This window comes from Chlorocebus sabaeus, chromosome 5, assembly GCF_047675955.1.
Source record: "Chlorocebus sabaeus isolate Y175 chromosome 5, mChlSab1.0.hap1, whole genome shotgun sequence".
NCBI classification, from domain to species: Eukaryota; Metazoa; Chordata; class Mammalia; order Primates; family Cercopithecidae; genus Chlorocebus; species Chlorocebus sabaeus.
The window spans coordinates 82,437,261-82,455,158 of NC_132908.1; the positions used below are offsets into that span (position 1 = coordinate 82,437,261).

Sequence of the window (17,898 nt, forward strand, 5' to 3'; positions counted from 1 at the left end):
CATCTCTTCCTTTCTCTCTGACCTTCCTGCCTCCCTCTGACAAAGGCCTTTGTGATTACATGAGGCACATCCAGGTAATCCAGGATAATCTCTCCAACCTCAAGTCTTTAACTTAATCACATCTGCAAAATCCCTTTTGCTAAAGGCCTGGGGATTAGGACGTGGACATATTTGGGGGGTTATTACTCAGCTGACCACACCATACAACATTTTCTAGGAAAAGCATAGGATACATTTTTTATTTAGCTACAGGCAACTTCCTGAAGACCCCCAGCAGCAGTCTCAGTCGGCTCCTCCATTTTTTTCCAGGGCTGAAGCCACCTGGTCAGGACTTGTAGCCCAGTAAACACATATGGTATCACCTTGTACCCGCTCTCAGAGCACAGAAAGCACCTGGTACAAAAGACGATTCCTATGACAAACATCATGTATATCTCAACTTACATTTTGCCTGCTGAGGGACGAATTCCTGTAAGAAAACTCCAAGGGCCCAACCAAATTCCAGCAGAAAAATGTCATGACCTGGAACTTCCAGCAGACTGCTTTGAAGAGGTTGCCCTTAAAGTGAATCAGGTCACAAAAGCTCTGGCCTGGCTTTAGAATTTAGAACTTTTGGCCAGGCGCAGTGGCTCAAGCCTGTAATCCCAGCACTTTGGGAGGCCGAGACGGGTGGATCACGAGGTCAGGAGATCGAGACCACCCGGCTAACACGGTGAAATCCCGTCTCTACTAAAAACTACAAAAAACTAGCCGGGCGAGGTGGTGGGCACCTGTAGTCCCAGCTACTCGGGAGGCTGAGGCAGGAGAATGGCGTGAACCCTGGAGGCGGAGCTTGTAGTAAGCTGAGATTCGGCCACTGCACTCCAGCCTGGGCGACAGAGCAAGACTCCGTCTCAAAAAAAAAAAAAAAAAGAATTTAGAACTTTTGAATGACACACACAAGAATAACCAAGTTAGCTGTATGGATGGCTACGAGGGGCACACACACAGCCTGTTCACCAACTGAGGAATGGAGAACTCAAAGTGAGGAACGGAGACTCGGCCACGCCTCAGCACTCACAGTGGCAGGGCGGACTAATAAGGAGCTCTAATAAGAAGGGCAGTTTCCTCTGACAGGCTGGAATCTGGAACTAGGCATCAGGTGAGAATGCCCTGGAGTGGAGTGGGCTAGGGGAAGAGGATGGGGCGTGCTGGTGGTGTGGGTGTGGGTGTGGGTGTGGCAGCCAGGTCTCCAGTGGCTGCAGGATCCTGCCCTCAGCCCAAATGGCTCCTGCTTGAAAAGCTGCGGTGGATCTAAGCGGCAGCTACAGTCCAGGCAACTAGCTTCCTCCGAAGTGAGGCAAGACAAGGCAGGGCTGAGAAGCCACCCAACCTCTGTTCCCAACGAATCCATTTCCATGTCCCTGCTTCGCGGTATGACACCCCATACCCTGATGCGCATCTTGTGAAAAATCAAGATAAGAATAAAAGTTCAGGAGAAAACTCTGTGGAGACTGTTGTCAATGTAGTCAAACTGACTCTGAATACAGACACCTTCCACATCCTGCACTTACTCATGCAATTTCATTTACTTTTGGGGAGACAGGACATTTTCACCTCAGCACGAGTCTACTTACCACCCCTTTTTTGGCTCAATGCCCTTTTTAGCTGCCTCTGTTCCAGACATGGAAGAGAACTATGAAAAGGGCTGGGGCCACCCCATTCATTCCCAACTAGACTCTGCACAGAGGCAGTAGGTCCTCGCAGCAGCCTTGCAAACATCTGCACTGGCCCCCCACGCCTCTTGTGTACAAGGGACTGTACAATAACCATATAGAAGGCAAGGAAGGGACTGCAACTTGCCATTTACCAACAAGCTGAGGGTAACCGGCTGAGCCTTCCTATCTGTAGCAAAAAGTAGGCCTTGGAGTCCAGAAGTAGAGGAACTGTTATTTTCACTGAGAAGGAAAGCTCTTTCTCAAGTCAGCTGCTGATTTTTCTATGGAATGAGAAGGAGCGGGAACCATGAAAGAAGAGCTTGGGAAGTCAATGGGACCAAGACGGAGGGTGAAGTTCAGGGGGAAGAACTCAAAGGGGGAACCATAGCAGCCCTCTCCCCATTCCCAAGGTGGCACGTGAATGTTCTGGAGATGAACAAAGGGCAGGAGGGAGGAGGGACATGGGAGAGCTCCAGGGCAGCTGCTGTGTAGAGGAGCAGACGGCAGGCCCACATGGAGGCCACAGCAAGAATTCTAGCCTGAAATCATGGTGAGGAGGCCAGTGAGCAAGCAAGTCATCTGAGCAGAACGTAACAGAAAGCTGCTCCACCGCACTAGAAATCAACGAGGGGAAAAGGGCAAAAAAGGATTAGAGGAACAGGTTCAAGCTAATTTTCCTACTAACATTTTATGGGTTTCTGCTATTAGAAATAATTCCTTCACTACCTACGTCAAAGGGTTATAAGGATAAATAAGTTAATAGGCATAAGTACTTAAAAAAACAAAAAGCATGCACAAATGCAAGGATTTTTTTTTAATGGAAAATAACGAAAAGCCTTTCAAAGGAATCTAATGTTGCCCTTTGATGGACAGTCTATGGTCTTTCTCCCTTATCAAAAACAATTCCAATAGGAAGCTCTCTGCATAGAACAGAGCCATGAGAATAAGGCCTCATTTACACAGCTGCATGGATTTAGATGCTTTGTTAAAACTGCATCTTCTATGGCTGATAACCTCATAAACTACGGCTCTAAACACTGAGAGTTTTCATTGCCTTCAGGTTAGAAAGTCACTAAGTCAAAAGGGGAATAATATAAATAGCTTAACTGAAGTACAAAATTCGTGGATGGACTCCAGCTGCAAATTTTCCTCTGTAACTTTCCTCTGAAAGTTATTTCATGGGCACTGGATTGCTGTCTTTTTCATATTTGTCAACTGCTGAGGGAATGAGTTTTCGTGAATATGAGAAAATTCTCGTTAGGGCCAGACATGGTAGCTCACGTCTGTAATCCTAGCACTTTGGGAGGGTGAGGCGAGCAGATTGCTTGAGCTCAGGAGATCGAGATCAGCCTGGGCGACACGGCGAAACCGTCCCTACTAAAATAAAAAGGAATTAGCCGGGCGTGGCAGTGTGCGCTGGTAGTCCCAGCTACTCTGCAGGCTGAGGCAGAAGCAATGCTTGAACCTGGGAGGCGGAGGTTGCAGTGAGCCAAGATAACTCCGCTGCACTCCAGCCTGGGCGACAGAGCGAGACTCCATCTCGGAAGAGTCAGTACAAATAACTACTGCTTAGCAAAACTTACTGCTTGTTTTCACTGCTGAAGAGTAGTTACTGCAGGGAGTCTAGTGTGGCCCTAACTTGCTGGATGGGGACTCATGTGGTGGGCGGGGGTGCTGGAGGCTGGATGTCTACAGTGCAGAGTTTAACTAGGAACAAGGTGAGGGAGCAAGGTCAGAGCGGGCCCCTGCAGTGCCCGGTGCCCTCTCACGCTCAGGCAGCAGGCAGTCAAGGTCCCCTCTGGGCATCTTCCCTCCCTGGTAAGTGGTTTGGGAGGCAGCCCTGCTCCCCGGGGAAAATTCATGTACAGGTGACTTGAATGCAGTTGTTTACAGTTCCTGGGTTTAACTCTGTCAAGTACTGCATTCATATCCCATAGTCGGAACAGAAGTGTTCAACTCTGTCAAGGTTACTTAAGAATGAGAAGAGTAAGTGGTATCTGACATTCCAAGTGAGGTTCAAGTTTGTCTTCAAGAAGCTCCTAGAAGTTTCTGACAGGATTTTACATGGCTAGCAGCCACACCTTCTTCTCCCACCCCTGGGCTGGTCCTTATTTGCTCTGTGACTCCTCCTCCACTCAACCCATAAAAGCCAGAGTGTCCCCACACCACGTTCCTGGGGTGTGATGAGAGATACTGGTTTTCCTGCCCGTTCCTGGCTCCTCACGGCCCTGGTTAGTCTTTTTTTTTTTTTTTTTTTTGAGAGGGAGTCTGAGTCTGGCTCTGTGGCCCAGGCTGGAGTGCAGTGGCCGGATCTCAGCTCACTGCAAGCTCCGCCTCCCGGGTTTACGCCATTCTCCTGCCTCAGCCTCCCGAGTAGCTGGGACTACAGGGGCCCGCCACCTCGCCCGGCTAGTTTTTTTGTATTTTTTAGTAGAGACGGGGTTTCACCATGTTAGCCAGGCTGGTCTCGATCTCCTGACCTCGTGATCCGCGTGTCTCGACCTCCCAAAGTGCTGGGATTACAGGCTTGAGCCACCGCGCCCGGCCGGTTAGTCTTGTTAGAATGCCAGGTGTGTGAGCCTCAGGGGTGCTAGGACCCCACCTTCTCCTGCCCTCCTTCCACTCCACTGCTCCCCTCTCAGTCTTAAGACCCTTCAGGAGAGGGTCCCCCCCTAGACCCAGGGGGAAGGAATGCTGATGTCATGAAGCTCCCATAAAAACCCAAGAAGGCGGGGAGCTTCCTTGCCCCTTCCCCATACCTCGCCCTATGTGTCTCTTCATCTGTATCCTTTGCAATGTCCTGTATAATAAACCGATAAACATAAGGGTTTCCCTGAGCTCTGTGAGTTGCTCCAGCAAATTAATCAAATCCAAACAGAAGGCCAAGGAAATCCCACCTTGAAGCTGGTGGGTCAGAAGTTCCAGAGCCCGGACTTGCTGCTGAGCCCTCAACCTATAGGCTCTGACACTATCTCCAGGTAGGTAGTGTCAGAACAGAATGCGGGGACACCTAGCTGGTGCCCGCTGCTTGGTGTGCGGGGAAACTCCTACACATCTGGTCACAGAAGTCTTCTTCTGTGTTGACTGTTGGAGGTGAGAGCAGAGGAAACATGAAGTTGGAGAGCTTTTCCCTACGCAGTCCCCAAGCGCTATGACCTGCTCTCATAGCTTCAGATGTCATTGGCACACCGCTGGTTCTCAATCTACATCTCTGGTCTCTGAACCCAGACCCATTCTTCACCTTTCAACCTAGGACTTCTTCATTTGAACATCTCAAACTTACCATACCCCAATCAGAAGTAATCACCCCCTCCCAGACCTGTTTCTCTGCCTCTTCCCTCAACAAATGGCACCACCGCACCATCGTCCCAGCGCACAAGCTAGAAACCTAGGTATCACCCTCACTTCTTTTTCCCCTAGGTCCATGCACGATTAGTCACCAAGACCTATGGATTCTCCCGCTTGCCCTTTCTTCTGTCCCCTTCTCCGTACCCAAGCTGCACTCAGTTCTGCCACTTCACTGCCTCTAGTCTTGGGTGTAGGCTGTACTCCTGTCTCCAGCATCCTCTCTGCTAAAGGCTGGGGCCATCACTTGAAGGCACAGATCTGATCATGCAACTCTCCTCCAGTGGCTTCCATCTGTCCTCAGGATGATGCCCAAATGCCTCTGCATGATCTACAAGGTCACTACAAAGCAACCTGTCCACCACTCAACTCTCTCTGCCCACTGCCCCTTTACACTCCATCCTATTGCTCTCTCCAAACTCCCCTACCCGCTCTCCTCTTCTGCCCACTATTTTCTCCTGCTCTTTGCACATGCTGGTACCTTGAATGCTCTCCCTCCATCCCCCATCTCCTGAGGGTCAAGGGCTGGCCCACTACTTGCATGACCCTTTCTCTGGGCAACCTGACTGCCCTGATTGCCCAAGCCTAGGCTGGCTGACTTCTCTCGAATCCCTTGCTGCTTTTTTACTAAGTTCCGCCTGTGAGGTTCAGGTACTGTGCCTGTTGGCTTGCTGCACCTTCAAGTGCTAAGCAGGTACTGTGTTTCACCCACAGCCATATCCCTCCTCAGCACAGGCCTGGCGCAAAGCAGACACTCAAAAACATTTATTAGAAAAGTGAATAATCCTGCATAAATGCTACTGATGAATCTAGCTCCCTGCAAGTCAATGCATTTCACAGATCCAATAATTCTCTTGATAACAGAACAATTAAGATGGTTAGAAAGGCTGGGCGCAGTGGCTCATGCCTGGAATCCCAGCACTCTGGGATGTGGAGGCGGACGTATTACCTGAGGTAAGGAGTTCAAGACCAGCCTGGTCAACATGGTGAAACACCATCTCTACTAAAAATACAAAAATTAGCTGGGTGTGGTGGTGGGCGCCCGTATTCCCAGCTACCCGGGAGGCTGAGGCAGGAGAATCACCTGAACCCGGATGGTGGAGGTTGCAGTGAGCTGAGATCATGCCACCGCACTCCAGGCTGAGTGACAAGAGCGAAACTCCATCTCAAAAAAACAAAAAGATGGTTGGAAAGACCTGGATTAAGACGTACACACACACCCCCCAGTGGTGTTTCAGTACTGACAGCACATTTCTTCAAGAACTAAAATACTTGGTTTTATAAATATCACCTAAGTATTATAATCATCTGAATCCTACCCGGAAACGATATGAAGTTTAACTTCAACAGCACTCAAAGATGTGCCCAGTAACCTTACACCAGGACTGTTTGCCCAAAGATACTTCTTGCTTGCCCACAACTGACTTGGGTGTCATAATTAGGTAAGTTATGAAATGGCAGATTATGAAATGGTTTCGTTTTACTTGGTGGCGGGGACACAGATAAAGAAATTCTACTTATACCTTCTCAAGCTTAGCTACTTCTTACATGAATTAGCTACTATTTTTTGGCATCACAGTATATTTTTAAATGAAAAACAAACAGCATCTCAGTTCAAGTATGTAGGTCTGAGGCTACAGTTTACTTTTCCTTCAGGTTTTAACAACTCGATAGAATTTATAGATGGTCTTTTTCCCTTCATTCATCACAGTAACTGAAAAGCTACTGTCTAAAATTCAATTACCAACTAGCGTACCTGCATGCTACATCTTTTTCCCACTGCACTTCAATAAAGCTGTCATTGCAAACAAAAACATAAAAGTGTGTTGGACAGATCGTCTGCTCTGCTGTTTAATTTCACAGAAATTCTTTTTTTTTTTCTTTGAGATGGAGTCTTGCTCTGTTGCCCAGGCTGGAGTGCAGTGGCGGGATCTCGGCTCACTGCAACCTCTGCCTCCTGGGTTCAAGCGATTCTATTGCCTCAGCCTCCCGAGTAGCTGGGATTACACGTGCCCGCCACCATGCCCGGCTAATTTTTGTATTTTTAGTAGAGACGGGGTTTCACCATGTTGGTCAGAATGGTCTCAAACTCCCGACCTCAGGTGATCCGCCTGCCTCGGCCTCCCGAAGTGTTGGGATTACAGGCGTGAGCCACCGCGCCCGGCCCACAGAAATTCTTTAGCTTTTAAAAGCCATGGAAGCATTCTAGGCAAGTTGTTAACCACTAACAGGAACAAATTCTCCTTACACAAAGCTCAGGCACATTCAAGGGGAGCGAGGCCTGACATGCATCACGGGAAGACACAGCTCTGATCTGGCAACTCTACCTTTCTAAAAGCGTCCGAGCTCCGGGGTGCCCGAGTACCGACAGCCAAAGAACCACAGCATTTACACTTTGCCAGATAAGGAATCGGCTCTGTGAAGGTGCGAAGAACCAAATGCTAGCGATTAATGTCCCAACAACGTGAAAACTTCCTGCAACTCGAAATCCTCAATGGAAACTCTTGTCGAATCCTTGTCGAAACCAAATTAACGATGACTTGTTTCTACAAAGGCTACTGATTTCAGGAAACTAACGTATAACTCGTCGCCTTAAAGCGCCTCTAAAAGCATCCACGACGGTTAAAGTCGCCGCTACTACGAGACGCTATTTATTCAGCGCCAAGACCCAAGCGCCATCGTGGATCACCCCATTCCTGGCCACGGCGACCCTAGGGAGCGGGTCCTAGGAGCCTGCTGGAGGGCGACCGCTGAGCCAGCTGCCTCTCTGCTGACTGAGGGGAGGCCAGGCTGTCTGCAAGGGCGGGGAAGGGGCCCTTTCCGCGCTTACCAGGGTGAGGGCCACCTCCAGCATGGGGGCGAGGGCCAGGGTGCCGTGGAAGAGGGGGATGCAGTCCACGAAGAGGGTGTGGTGGGCGCCCGGGCCGCCCAGGGGGAGGTGCTCCTTACGCGGCTTCTGCTTCTCGGCCACCAGGAGCCCGTTGACGGCGCAGTGCGGGTACTTGGCGCCGTGCAGCACCATCTTGCAGTAGGCCTGGGTGGTCAGCTTCACCCCGGGCATGCTGACCCGGGAGGGCCCCGAGGCCCCTGGACGCGCCGCTGAGGCCTGAACCCGCTGCCCGGCCGCGCGGCGCCTCAGCCGAGAAGCGGGACGAGTAGGCGGTGATTGATGGCACGGCCGCGGGCTGATGGGGGGCCCCTCAGGCCCGGCCCCGTTCGGGCCTCGGCTCCTCGAAAAGCGACTCGCGCCTCTGGGAAGCCGCAGCCCCAGACCCCACTCGCGCTTCTCGCCCGGCGCCGCCGGAAAGCGGCCTCTTCAACGCCTGCCGGAAACCAGCCCGGCCCGGCATTTTACGACGTTCTCAGCGCTACCCTTTTCCGCTCCACGGTGACCTCCGCGCGGCCGGGTGCAGGCGGAGTCTTCCTCGATCCCGTGGTGCTCCGCGGCGCGGCCTTGCTCTCTTCCGGTCGCGGGACACCGGGCGTAGAGGGCGGTCGCGGCGGGCAGTGGCGGCAGGTGAGGAAGGAGGTGGCCGGTGCGGGGCCGCAAGGCCGGGCCGTGTCGGGGTGCCGGGAGCCGTCGAGTCTGCACGCCCGCAACGTGGCCGCTCGGCTTCCGCAGGAAGCACTGAATGGGCCTCGGAGCCAGGTGACATTGAGGCCGGCCCGCGGGGACTCCGGCCTCCGTGGCTCCAGGCTCGGAGGGCCGTCCCGAAGCGCCCGGTCCGTCTTCGCCGGTCGCGCGGCGGCTGCGGGCCGGCCTCGGACACTGACCTTGGGAGCGCCCGCTGGCCGAGGTCGCAGGCTGTGGGGAGGCGGGCCCGCGCTCTGTACCTGCAGCCTCCGCCCTTGCTCCTTCAAAGGTCCCTGCAACCCCTCCCGGGTTTTGCGGGGCTCCCGGGCGGCGCTCGGCTTCCTAGCCTTGAGGGCGCCAGTTGTTTCCAGTTGTTTGCTCACGCATGGGCTAGGCCCCAGGAGAGAAGTTAGACGCGGGCCTTCAGCCCTGACGTCATGCTTGTTTATTTTGCCCCGAGGAGGGTATTTTCCCACATCACCCTCACCATTCCTCCGAAGGGTCGATTTAAAGGGGACGGTGTAGGGTAGATGGACCTGAATCGAGGAGGACCGGGGTGAGGCGGGCGTCTACCAGGTTTTCCGCTCTCCTCAGGGATTGGAAATTGACCGGGGCTGTGTTGGCAGCCTTCTCCAATTTCCCCTTCTAGTCCGTGTAGATGCGGTATTAGGTTTTAAGCAAATACTCAGTTGAATGTGATGCGTGCCACCATCCCTGTGAGCTGTTACCTCCCCCCACCGCCCCCTGAAGAATGGAGCCTGTAACGGCAGCACAGTGCTTTAATGATCTCTAACTTTCTCACTGTCGCCTTGTTAACGTTTTTTCTTCTTGCCTTTTTTTGTTTGTTTGAGACGAAGTCTTGCTCTCGTTGCCCAGACTGGGATGCAGTGGCGCGATCTCGGCTCACTGTAATCTCTACCTCCCGGGTTCAAGCGATTCTCCTACCTCAGCCTCCCAAGTAGCTGGCATTACAGGCGTCCACTACCATGCCTGGCTAATTTTTGTATTTTTAGTAGAGACGGGATTTCATCATGTTGGCCAGGCTGGTCTCGAACCCCTGACCTCAGGTGATCCGTCCGCCTCGGCCTCTCAAAGTGCTGGGATTACCAGCGTGAGCCACTGCGCCTGGCCATTCCTTGTTTTTTTAAAAAGACCAATGTTCTGTTAATTACCTGAAGCTCGTATACATTATGGCAGTTGATTGATAATGAAGCTCCTTAAAAGCATGCCAACTACTAAGAAAAACCTCATTCTAGGTTATTTTGTGAATTCAAAGACAGTAATAAAGAATGGATCATTTGCGTTGGGGAGAAGCAACTGAAAGAATTTAATTCCAGAATGCTCTGGAACAAAAAGAAGACTCATTCCTTGCTGTTTGCCCTTATTCATAGAGAAGGTGTACATTTTTATCTTTCAGAATGTTGGCTACCAGGGTATTTAGCCTAGTTGGCAAGCGAGCAATTTCCACCTCTGTGTGTGTACGAGCACATGGTAAGTGTGACTTTTCTTACTTTTGAATAGGCTGAGCTAATTTCATTTTGCTCCTGCTGTGTATAAGGCCTTGTGCTGGAGTTTTAAAGACCTTAGTTTGGCTCTTGAGGGTCTTTAGGGGAGATACAAATATTCTCACAGGGCCCGGTTCTAGATTAAGAAGTGTTTAGGAATCAAATTGAATCTTTTCTGGATCTTTGGTGATACCGATATTTCCCCCCTTACCCTTCCCTTCCTTTCCACTTTTTTAAGCTCCAAGATCTACCCCTTTCAAAAGATCTTCTGCACCAAAACTAACCTTAATGACCTCCCTCCCCACCTTGCCCCCACAACTCCCAACCATTTGCATCACGTCTGTTTACATTATAGAGACAATGGAAACGAAAGAGCCTGGACTTCATAGCCTGAGCTGGGTTTTCATCTCATTTCTGTCAAGGACTAGCTACTGAAGCTTAGGAATCTCTTTGCTCACCTGAAGTATATGGACAGAGCTTAGTTCTGTGTCTGGCATACAGCACAGTTCGTTTTGCATGTATCTGGCATCTATCTACTTTATCCCAGACACTGTTAGGCACCGAGAAGAAAAAGAAGATGAAATACACACTTTCCAGGAGGCTGTTTGCAATCTGAAGAGGGACAGATGGATGAAGACAGTGTTTTATTAAGAGATGGCTCCCTGGTAGAAACATTTAGCCGGATGTGGGGTTCAGGGAAGGCTTTGGAAGAAACTCTCCATGTAGACTCTGTAGAGTGTGCACCCTGCCTGGTTAGAGCTGGTCTTGCCTGCCTTTCTGATCTCATTACTGACTGTTGTGCTCAAAAACCAAAAACCACCATCAGAACCACCCCTTCCCACTTGCTCACTGCCCCAGCCCCCTGGCCTTACTCCATTCCTCCTGTAGAGCCCTGAGTTGTGGATGGTCACTTCTGTCTAATCATTCACCCTCAATACAGATGTGCTTTTAGAACGGCCTCTCCTGACCACCCTTTGTCAAGAAGCTCCCTGTCACTTTACCTTGCTGTGCTTTTCCTTATAACACTGGATGCCTCATGAATGCATGTCTATTTGAGTATCACTGTCTCAGCCTGTTAGAGTGTAAGCCTTTTGAGGCCGGGGACCCTGCCTGTCTTCCTTGTTGCCGTATCTCCAGCACACAGGAGGCAGATGAAGACGAACTACAGGCTCTTAGACAAGTCTTGTCTGTTAACTTTTAACTTATGTAAGTCACACATGAATAATACATGAAACTGTTCTCAACCTAAGATATTAAAGCAGTCTGGAATACCATCAGCTGTCACTGAAGTCAGTTGGGATATTTGCGTGGTGATGCACCTGAGTGAGGGGCGCCCAGATATACCACATCTCCCCAGGAGAGGCTCAGCAGAAATCCGTCCATATTGAAGCAGTGACAAACATTCATTAGAATCTGGAGTCTGTTTTTCTCTCTCTTTAGAAGAAATGTTTGGTATATTAACCATTGCTTTTCCCTTAATTGCTGGGGGACCAGGCCTGAAGCTCTGAAGGACCCCTGAAACCATGAATTGGTCATTATTCTGGAAGATGCAATTTTCAGGTTTGCATGCACCAAGGTTTTGAAGGTTTACATCCTTATAATAGCTTTCCTACCCCCCAGTCTCCCTGTCATGGTATTTACAACAGCTTTACAAGATGTAATTCATATAACAGTCACCCATTTAAAGTGTATGCTCCAGTGGTTTTTAGTATATTCATATAATGAGTTTTGTCATTAGCACCACAGTCGATTCTAGAACATTCTCCTCACCCATATTTACATTTATTTTTAATAACTCTCGTGTAAGCTGAGTGTTTTAAACTTTAGAAACCTCTGGGGGGTGCTGAACTGGATAAAAATATTCAGTATACAACTGTTCTTTATAGTTCACTCATCATTTTCATAGAATTAGGGTTTTAAAATTAGAAAGTAATTCAGGCCATTTCCACCTCATGTCCCTCAAATCCCACCTCAGTTTTGGGATGAGGTGTCAAATATAAGTTTGTAAGTACACTAGTCATTTGCATGGCTAAGATACACGTGTAGAGAACTCTATATATGACTTTGCTTAAAGCTGAATGTTGATTTTCTGTTCACATGATTTGGGAGATTTTAGTCCCGGGGACTGAGCTAATGGAGTTGAAGCATTGTTGTGGGCATCATCCCTCCAGACTAGTGTGTAACACAAAGAGTTCTTGCAGATGTAGGACAGAATTGGAGAAACAGCTTCTAACAGTGGGATGACTCTCAGTACAACCAAGCTCTTCCTTACCTTTCTGATTTCTGAACTTTTTCCCTCATGATACCTGTTGCTTTGAAGGCACTAAAATAACAGAAGCAGATAGAGCAGAAAGCCCCACTCAGATCTTCCTGCCTCCTACGTGTAATAGTTTGTGTCTTGCCTTGTTAGTTTTGTGTGTTTCATTGCGTGTATGTGAGTATGTGCACATGATTTCCAGAAAGGAGAAGCGCACGATGTTGCCCGTGCTCTGTGACTCCTGAGTGCACGCTCCCTCTACATTCGGGCTCCTAGGTCGGCCTCATCCTGTGGACGTTGCCCCTTGTTTCCTGCCATCCACACATTCCTGATGACCCTCTGCTCTACTCTTTCTCCAGAGTACTTTTTCCAAACATGTGATTTGCACATTTGTTATGTTTATTGTTTGTTCTCCACTTTTAGAACTGTAAGTGCCACTAGGCAGGAATGATTGATTTGTTCACTGATGATCCCACATCTCTAGAACCCTGCCTTGCCTGTAGAGGGTGCTTGGTAAATATGTTTTGAATGAATGGCTGCATGATCCTCATTCCTAAGAGCTAGCACGATTTCTCACTCAGTCCTGGTTGGACACAGGTTCCCTGGAACAGTGCTGTCGTGGTTATCTTTTCACTTGTCTTTGTTTCTGAACTTGAAACGCTTTCAATGTTTTATTGTTTTTGTTCTTCCTCATTAGTTTGAGTCCCTTGCAGATAGGCTTTCATTTTGTCCAGTCTCCTGTTCAGGGAGCCCTGAGGGCCTTGGCCCACGTCTGCAGGTAGCTGTTTTTTATTTTTATTATTTTATTTTTATTTTTTATTTTGAAATGAAGTCTCGCTCTGTCGCCAGGCTGGAGTGCAGCGGTGTGATCTCAGCTCACTGCAACCTCTGCCTCCCGGGCTCAAGCGATTCTTCTGCCTCAGCCTTCTGAGTAGCTGGGACTACAGGTGTGTGCCACCACGCCCGGCTAATTTTTTGTATTTTTAGTAGAGACAGGGTTTCACCATATTAGCCAGGATGGTCTCGATCTCCTGACCTCATGATCCGCTAGCCTCAGCCTCCCAAAGTGCTAGGATTACAGGCGATTCTAGAACATTCTCCTCACCCATGTGAGGTGGCCATGGCCAGAGCCACCGCGCCTGGCCCTGTAGGTAACTGTTAATGTAGGAAGTGCTGCCTCTGGGCACCTTGGCCCCAGGCTTCATTAGCAGTTGCCCCGGTGGGTTTTTGTTGGCTGTGATGAAAAGTGCTTCTGTTCTGCCTCCGCCACACTCCTGCAGCTGTTTAAACAGTGGCTGTGGCCCCCTGAGATGACCCAGGGTTTCAAGGTGTGCACACGTGTGTGTGTTTCGGTTTTAGAAGTATCACCTTGTGTGTGACTCTCAACCTACATGGATTTTCAAAGATTTATTCAATGTGTTTTTCAGAAAGTGTTGTGAAGAGCGAAGACTTTTCACTCCCAGCTTACGTGGATCGGCGTGACTATCCCTTGCCGGATGTGGCCCATGTTAAGCACCTGTCTGCCAGCCAGAAGGCCTTGAAGGAGAAGGAGAAGGCGTCCTGGAGCAGCCTCTCCATGGATGAGAAAGTCGAGTGTGGGTATTGAGGGAACTCACAGGCACGCCCAGCAGCTCTGGGAAGTGTGTGTGTGAGAGCCTCTGCTCAATTCTGGGCCTACTGTCTAGAGAGCAGTCTTGCACAGGAGGGCTGCTCTGCTCGGTTTCGGGATCACTGTCCCAGGGCCCCAGTTTTTGTGCTCTGCCAGCTGATGGGATCTTTTGCTAGGCCCCCTTCTCTGTGCTGAGTGGAGGTAGCCTCTCAGCATATCTGCTGGGTAAGACATTGTTTACTGTAAATTATTGAAAGAAACTCAGCAAAATGCATACTGTTTGGTATGAAAGGGGCATAAAAATAATGAGATTAAATAGACCCTAACACTGTAATTCAAGTAAGAAATAATTTTGCAGTTTTAATTTCCACCTAAAGCAAACTCCATGCATTTTCTTCCTTCCTCTCCCCGTCGCATGCCTGCCTGGGCACGTGTGTGCACGTACGTGCATGCCCATGATGTGGCCCGGGTTGGTATATCCTTCAGCTCTGTGTTTCCTCCCTCACAAGTGTGGTTTTGGGGAGCAGTGGTTGAAAATTGCAGAGGAGGGAGCTGCTGACCTTTGTGCCTGTAAATGGCTGTCCTCTCTGCCCCCAGTGTATCGCATTAAGTTCAAGGAGAGCTTTGCTGAGATGAACAGGGGCTCGAATGAGTGGAAGACGGTTGTGGGCACTGCCCTGTTCTTCATCGGGTTCACCGCGCTCGTTGTCATGTGGGAGAAGCTCTATGGTGAGTAGAGAGGGAGGAAGGCATGGGCGCCTGGACTGGGGCTCCAGCCTGCAGTGCCCAGTGGTGGACTGTGGGGGACCTCCACACCTTGAGGCCATGAGATAGGGACTCCATTCCAGAGTGCATCTCAGGATTGTTCTCCAGGCCTAGGTGACCTGGAGAACTGAAGTGGTGGGAGGTTAGTTTATAAGCCAGCATCTGATTATTCATAGTTGACTATGCGTGTTGGGTGGTGAAATACCTTGACTACTTTGGACAGCGCACCATGTTTTCAGTAGCGGTTTATGTGCTCACCAGTCACTTAGCAAAAGATGACCTCGTGAAGGTTCGAGCACGGAGAAGGGGACTCCTTTAATGACTGTCTCGACTGCTGTGAGGACTGCATCTCAGCAGCCGGCATCTGGGAGTCCCGACCTGACCGCTGGGGTGTGGGCATTGCTGAGTTGCTTGCTCGTGGTAGCGACTCTTCCCCGAGGTTCTTTCTGTCCAGGCAGAACAGGCATTTTTGCATTCTGAATAGGTATATTCTCGTACTTTTGGTTTGAATGTGGATGTGGGTTAATAACAGACCCGAATCGATTTGATCTTCTAGGTCACCTCGGGCTCTGTTTGTTAGATCTTGTTATCCATCGCCTTTAGAGAGGACCTTCTGCTTTTAGCTTGTTTTGTTGCTACCTTTTTACAAACAAAGGGATAATTTTAAAATGTCAGTGGTTGCCAGTTGTCAGAAACCGTGTGTTTGAGCAGGTGTTGAGTGGCAGGTGGCTCTGCTGATCTAGTGGCTGGTATGTTGGGAGGATTTAACTTGTGTAAGGGATTGGCATAGAAACAATCTGTTAAGACACCTTGCCCATAACCTGTCTTCCACCGTAGTGTACGGCCCCCTCCCGCAAACCTTTGACAAAGAGTGGGTGGCCATGCAGACCAAGAGGATGCTGGACATGAAGGTGAACCCCATCCAGGGCTTAGCCTCCAAGTGGGACTACGAAAAGAACGAGTGGAAGAAGTGAGTGAAGCTGGCCTGCGCCTGCCTCTGTCACCTCCATGCAACTCCATGCCTATTTACTGGAAACCTGTTATGCCAAACAGTACTACTGCTAATAAAATGACTAGTTTACCTGAAACCCTTTGTGATCAGTTCTTTAATGATACCTAAATGAAAGCTCATTAAAACAATAGGTTTCTCCCAAGGGTCTGGAGTTAATATATTTTGGGTGCAAATGAAATGGCAAAAATCTAGTATCTTAAATTGTGTAAGGGGACATTATATAAAGACTGAAAATGTAGAATCCCTTGATGTAGGAAATTTGAGGTTTTTGGCAAGAGATCGTTATGTAAGTAAAATCCCATTATAGTAGGCACACCGGCAGGAGTTACCACAACCCTTTTTTTTTTTTTTTTTTGGGAGACAGAGTCTTGCTCTTGTCGCCCAGGCTGGAGTGCAACAGCGCGATCTTGGCTCACTGCAACCTCCACTTCCCCGGTTTAAGCGATTCTCCTGCCTCAGCCTCCCAAGTAGCTGGGATTACAGGTGCCCACCACCACGACCGGCTAATTTTAGTATTTTTTAGTAGAGATGGGGTATCACCATGTTGGCCAGGCTGGTCTTGAATGCCTGACCTCAGATGATCTGCCCGCCTTGGTCTCCCAAAGTGCTGGGATTACAGGTGTGAGCCACCGCGCCCGGCCTATGAACCACTTTTCTTCTGGGGCTGTACCTCCCTCCCTACAGTTGTCACGTTGGCTAGGGTGAGGGCCACCAGCTCAGGGAGGACAGCCCCACTCTGAGCTCTGACTGAGGTGTGGGTGCTGGCCCCGTCTCCCTTGGACTGCTTGTGGCCTGCTGAGCTCCCTGGCTACTCACAGCTCTTTGATCTAAAAAGTAGTCACAAGGCCAATGTCAAAGCGGTGGTCTTACGAGCATCATCCTGGACCCTGGCAAGCTGTCTCCAGGACTTACCCTGTTACCTGTCCCACCCAAGACTGGTTCCCAAACTGCAGACTCTGTCTGGAGAAGAGAACACATCTTTGAATGCAGCCTGTGTGCTGAGACTAGCAGAGACGGCTGGCAGAGAGGGGTCTCCTGCCAGCACTGGTGGGTAGGAATGAGGCAAGGGGAGAGTGGCCCCAGAGAAGCACAGCTGTAGCCAGGAAGGGAAAGGGGCCCCTTAGAGCTTGCCCAGAGGAAGTGCATGGGACAAGGACCTTGGCTGTCTGGAAGGTTTGGGCTAAGTTCAAAATCAAGAGCAGGTCAAATACACCCCAATCGAGTGTCTTCCAGTGCTGTAGAAACGCCCTTGATCCCTTGTTCTCCAAGGACCAGCTGAGCCCCCTGGGAGAGTGGGATGTGGGGGGCTACAGGGCCTTGTGGAGTCTTGCCATGAGAACTAGTACGGACCCCTTGATGGCTTAACTACAAAAGCCCACACTGCCCCATGTGGGGGATGCCATTTTCAGTTCCTTGTCCAAGGGTGGGCTCCTGGGGGTGGTGGGGGAAGCTGAAGTAGTTGACCCCGGCCCCACTGGTCCCTGATCCTGTCCCTGCCTGGCTCTGGTGGAGCCACCTGCCCAGGGCCAGGCAGCAGGTCAGGCTCATCACCACCCGCATCTCCCTCAGGAGAGGCCTGGAGGAAGGAGCTGTCACCCCAGATGGAGGCAGAGATGTCTGCCTGTGGAATTGAGCCTGCTGTACAAGCCCTCTGCTTTTAACCTGGAGTAGCTCTGAGTGAGTTCTCTTGAGAATAGTCAGGCTCTTCCTGGCCTTTCCCTCCTACTGCTTAGGAAGCTGTGCTCTCGACCTTGCTAAGAGAATTGCCGTTTGTCCATCAGATTCAGATTCCAAAACATGGCTGTCCAACCTGATTTTGTCCTCACGCTTAAAAAAAATGAAAATCTCTTTACTGCCATTTTAGTGGGAATTTGGGAGGCCACAGGGGTTCATGGCTGGATTCAGCCCACGATCCTTCATTGGTCACCCACGGGCCATGGGGACGTGATGCTGACCTGACTCCAGGTGCTCACTTTCCCAGGCTCACGGGGAGACAGCAAGCAAAACAAATACACAGAGAAGGAGAGGATCCAGCAGGGTGGAGGGAGGGGGCACAGGGAGAAAAGGTTATGGGTGGGGGTTGGTTGGGCAGCTGTCACTGAAGAGGTGACATTTCGGCTGAGACTTGAAGATG

General features: G+C 50.1%; 2 protein-coding genes across 4 annotated transcripts in view; one reads left to right on the top strand and one right to left on the bottom strand.

Moving 5' to 3' along the window:
* Positions 1-8,444, bottom strand: part of EMC8 (ER membrane protein complex subunit 8) — a 21,479-nt gene extending 13,035 nt beyond the window's left edge. The window contains exon 1 of one of the 2 annotated variants that reach the window (XM_007994266.3): positions 7,873-8,444. In XM_007994266.3, the coding sequence (XP_007992457.1) occupies positions 7,873-8,103 (231 nt within the window). In that variant the 5' untranslated portion in view covers positions 8,104-8,444. The remainder of the gene's footprint in view (positions 1-7,872) is intronic. The other variant, XM_007994267.3, reaches the window with a different exon arrangement.
* On the top strand, positions 8,398-15,840 carry COX4I1 (cytochrome c oxidase subunit 4I1). 2 transcript variants are annotated; one of them, XM_007994265.3, is made up of 5 exons: positions 8,398-8,559; positions 10,034-10,107; positions 13,806-13,973; positions 14,585-14,716; positions 15,590-15,840. In XM_007994265.3, exons 2-5 carry the CDS (start codon positions 10,035-10,037, stop codon positions 15,724-15,726), a joined length of 510 nt encoding a protein of 169 aa, XP_007992456.1. In that variant the 5' UTR covers positions 8,398-8,559; position 10,034; the 3' UTR covers positions 15,727-15,840. The 2 variants fall into 2 exon arrangements, with proteins under 2 accessions (XP_007992456.1, XP_007992455.1); XM_007994264.3 differs by having other exon boundaries at positions 8,555-8,691.
* Positions 15,841-17,898: the final 2,058 nt, after the last annotated feature.

Bases quoted from the DNA above. Each gene is read 5' to 3' on its own strand.
- COX4I1 (XM_007994264.3), top strand. The intron at 10,108-13,805 runs GTAAGTGTGACT...TGTGTTTTTCAG, and splicing joins TGTGTGTGTACGAGCACATG to AAAGTGTTGTGAAGAGCGAA. The intron at 13,974-14,584 runs GTGGGTATTGAG...CTCTGCCCCCAG, and splicing joins CATGGATGAGAAAGTCGAGT to TGTATCGCATTAAGTTCAAG.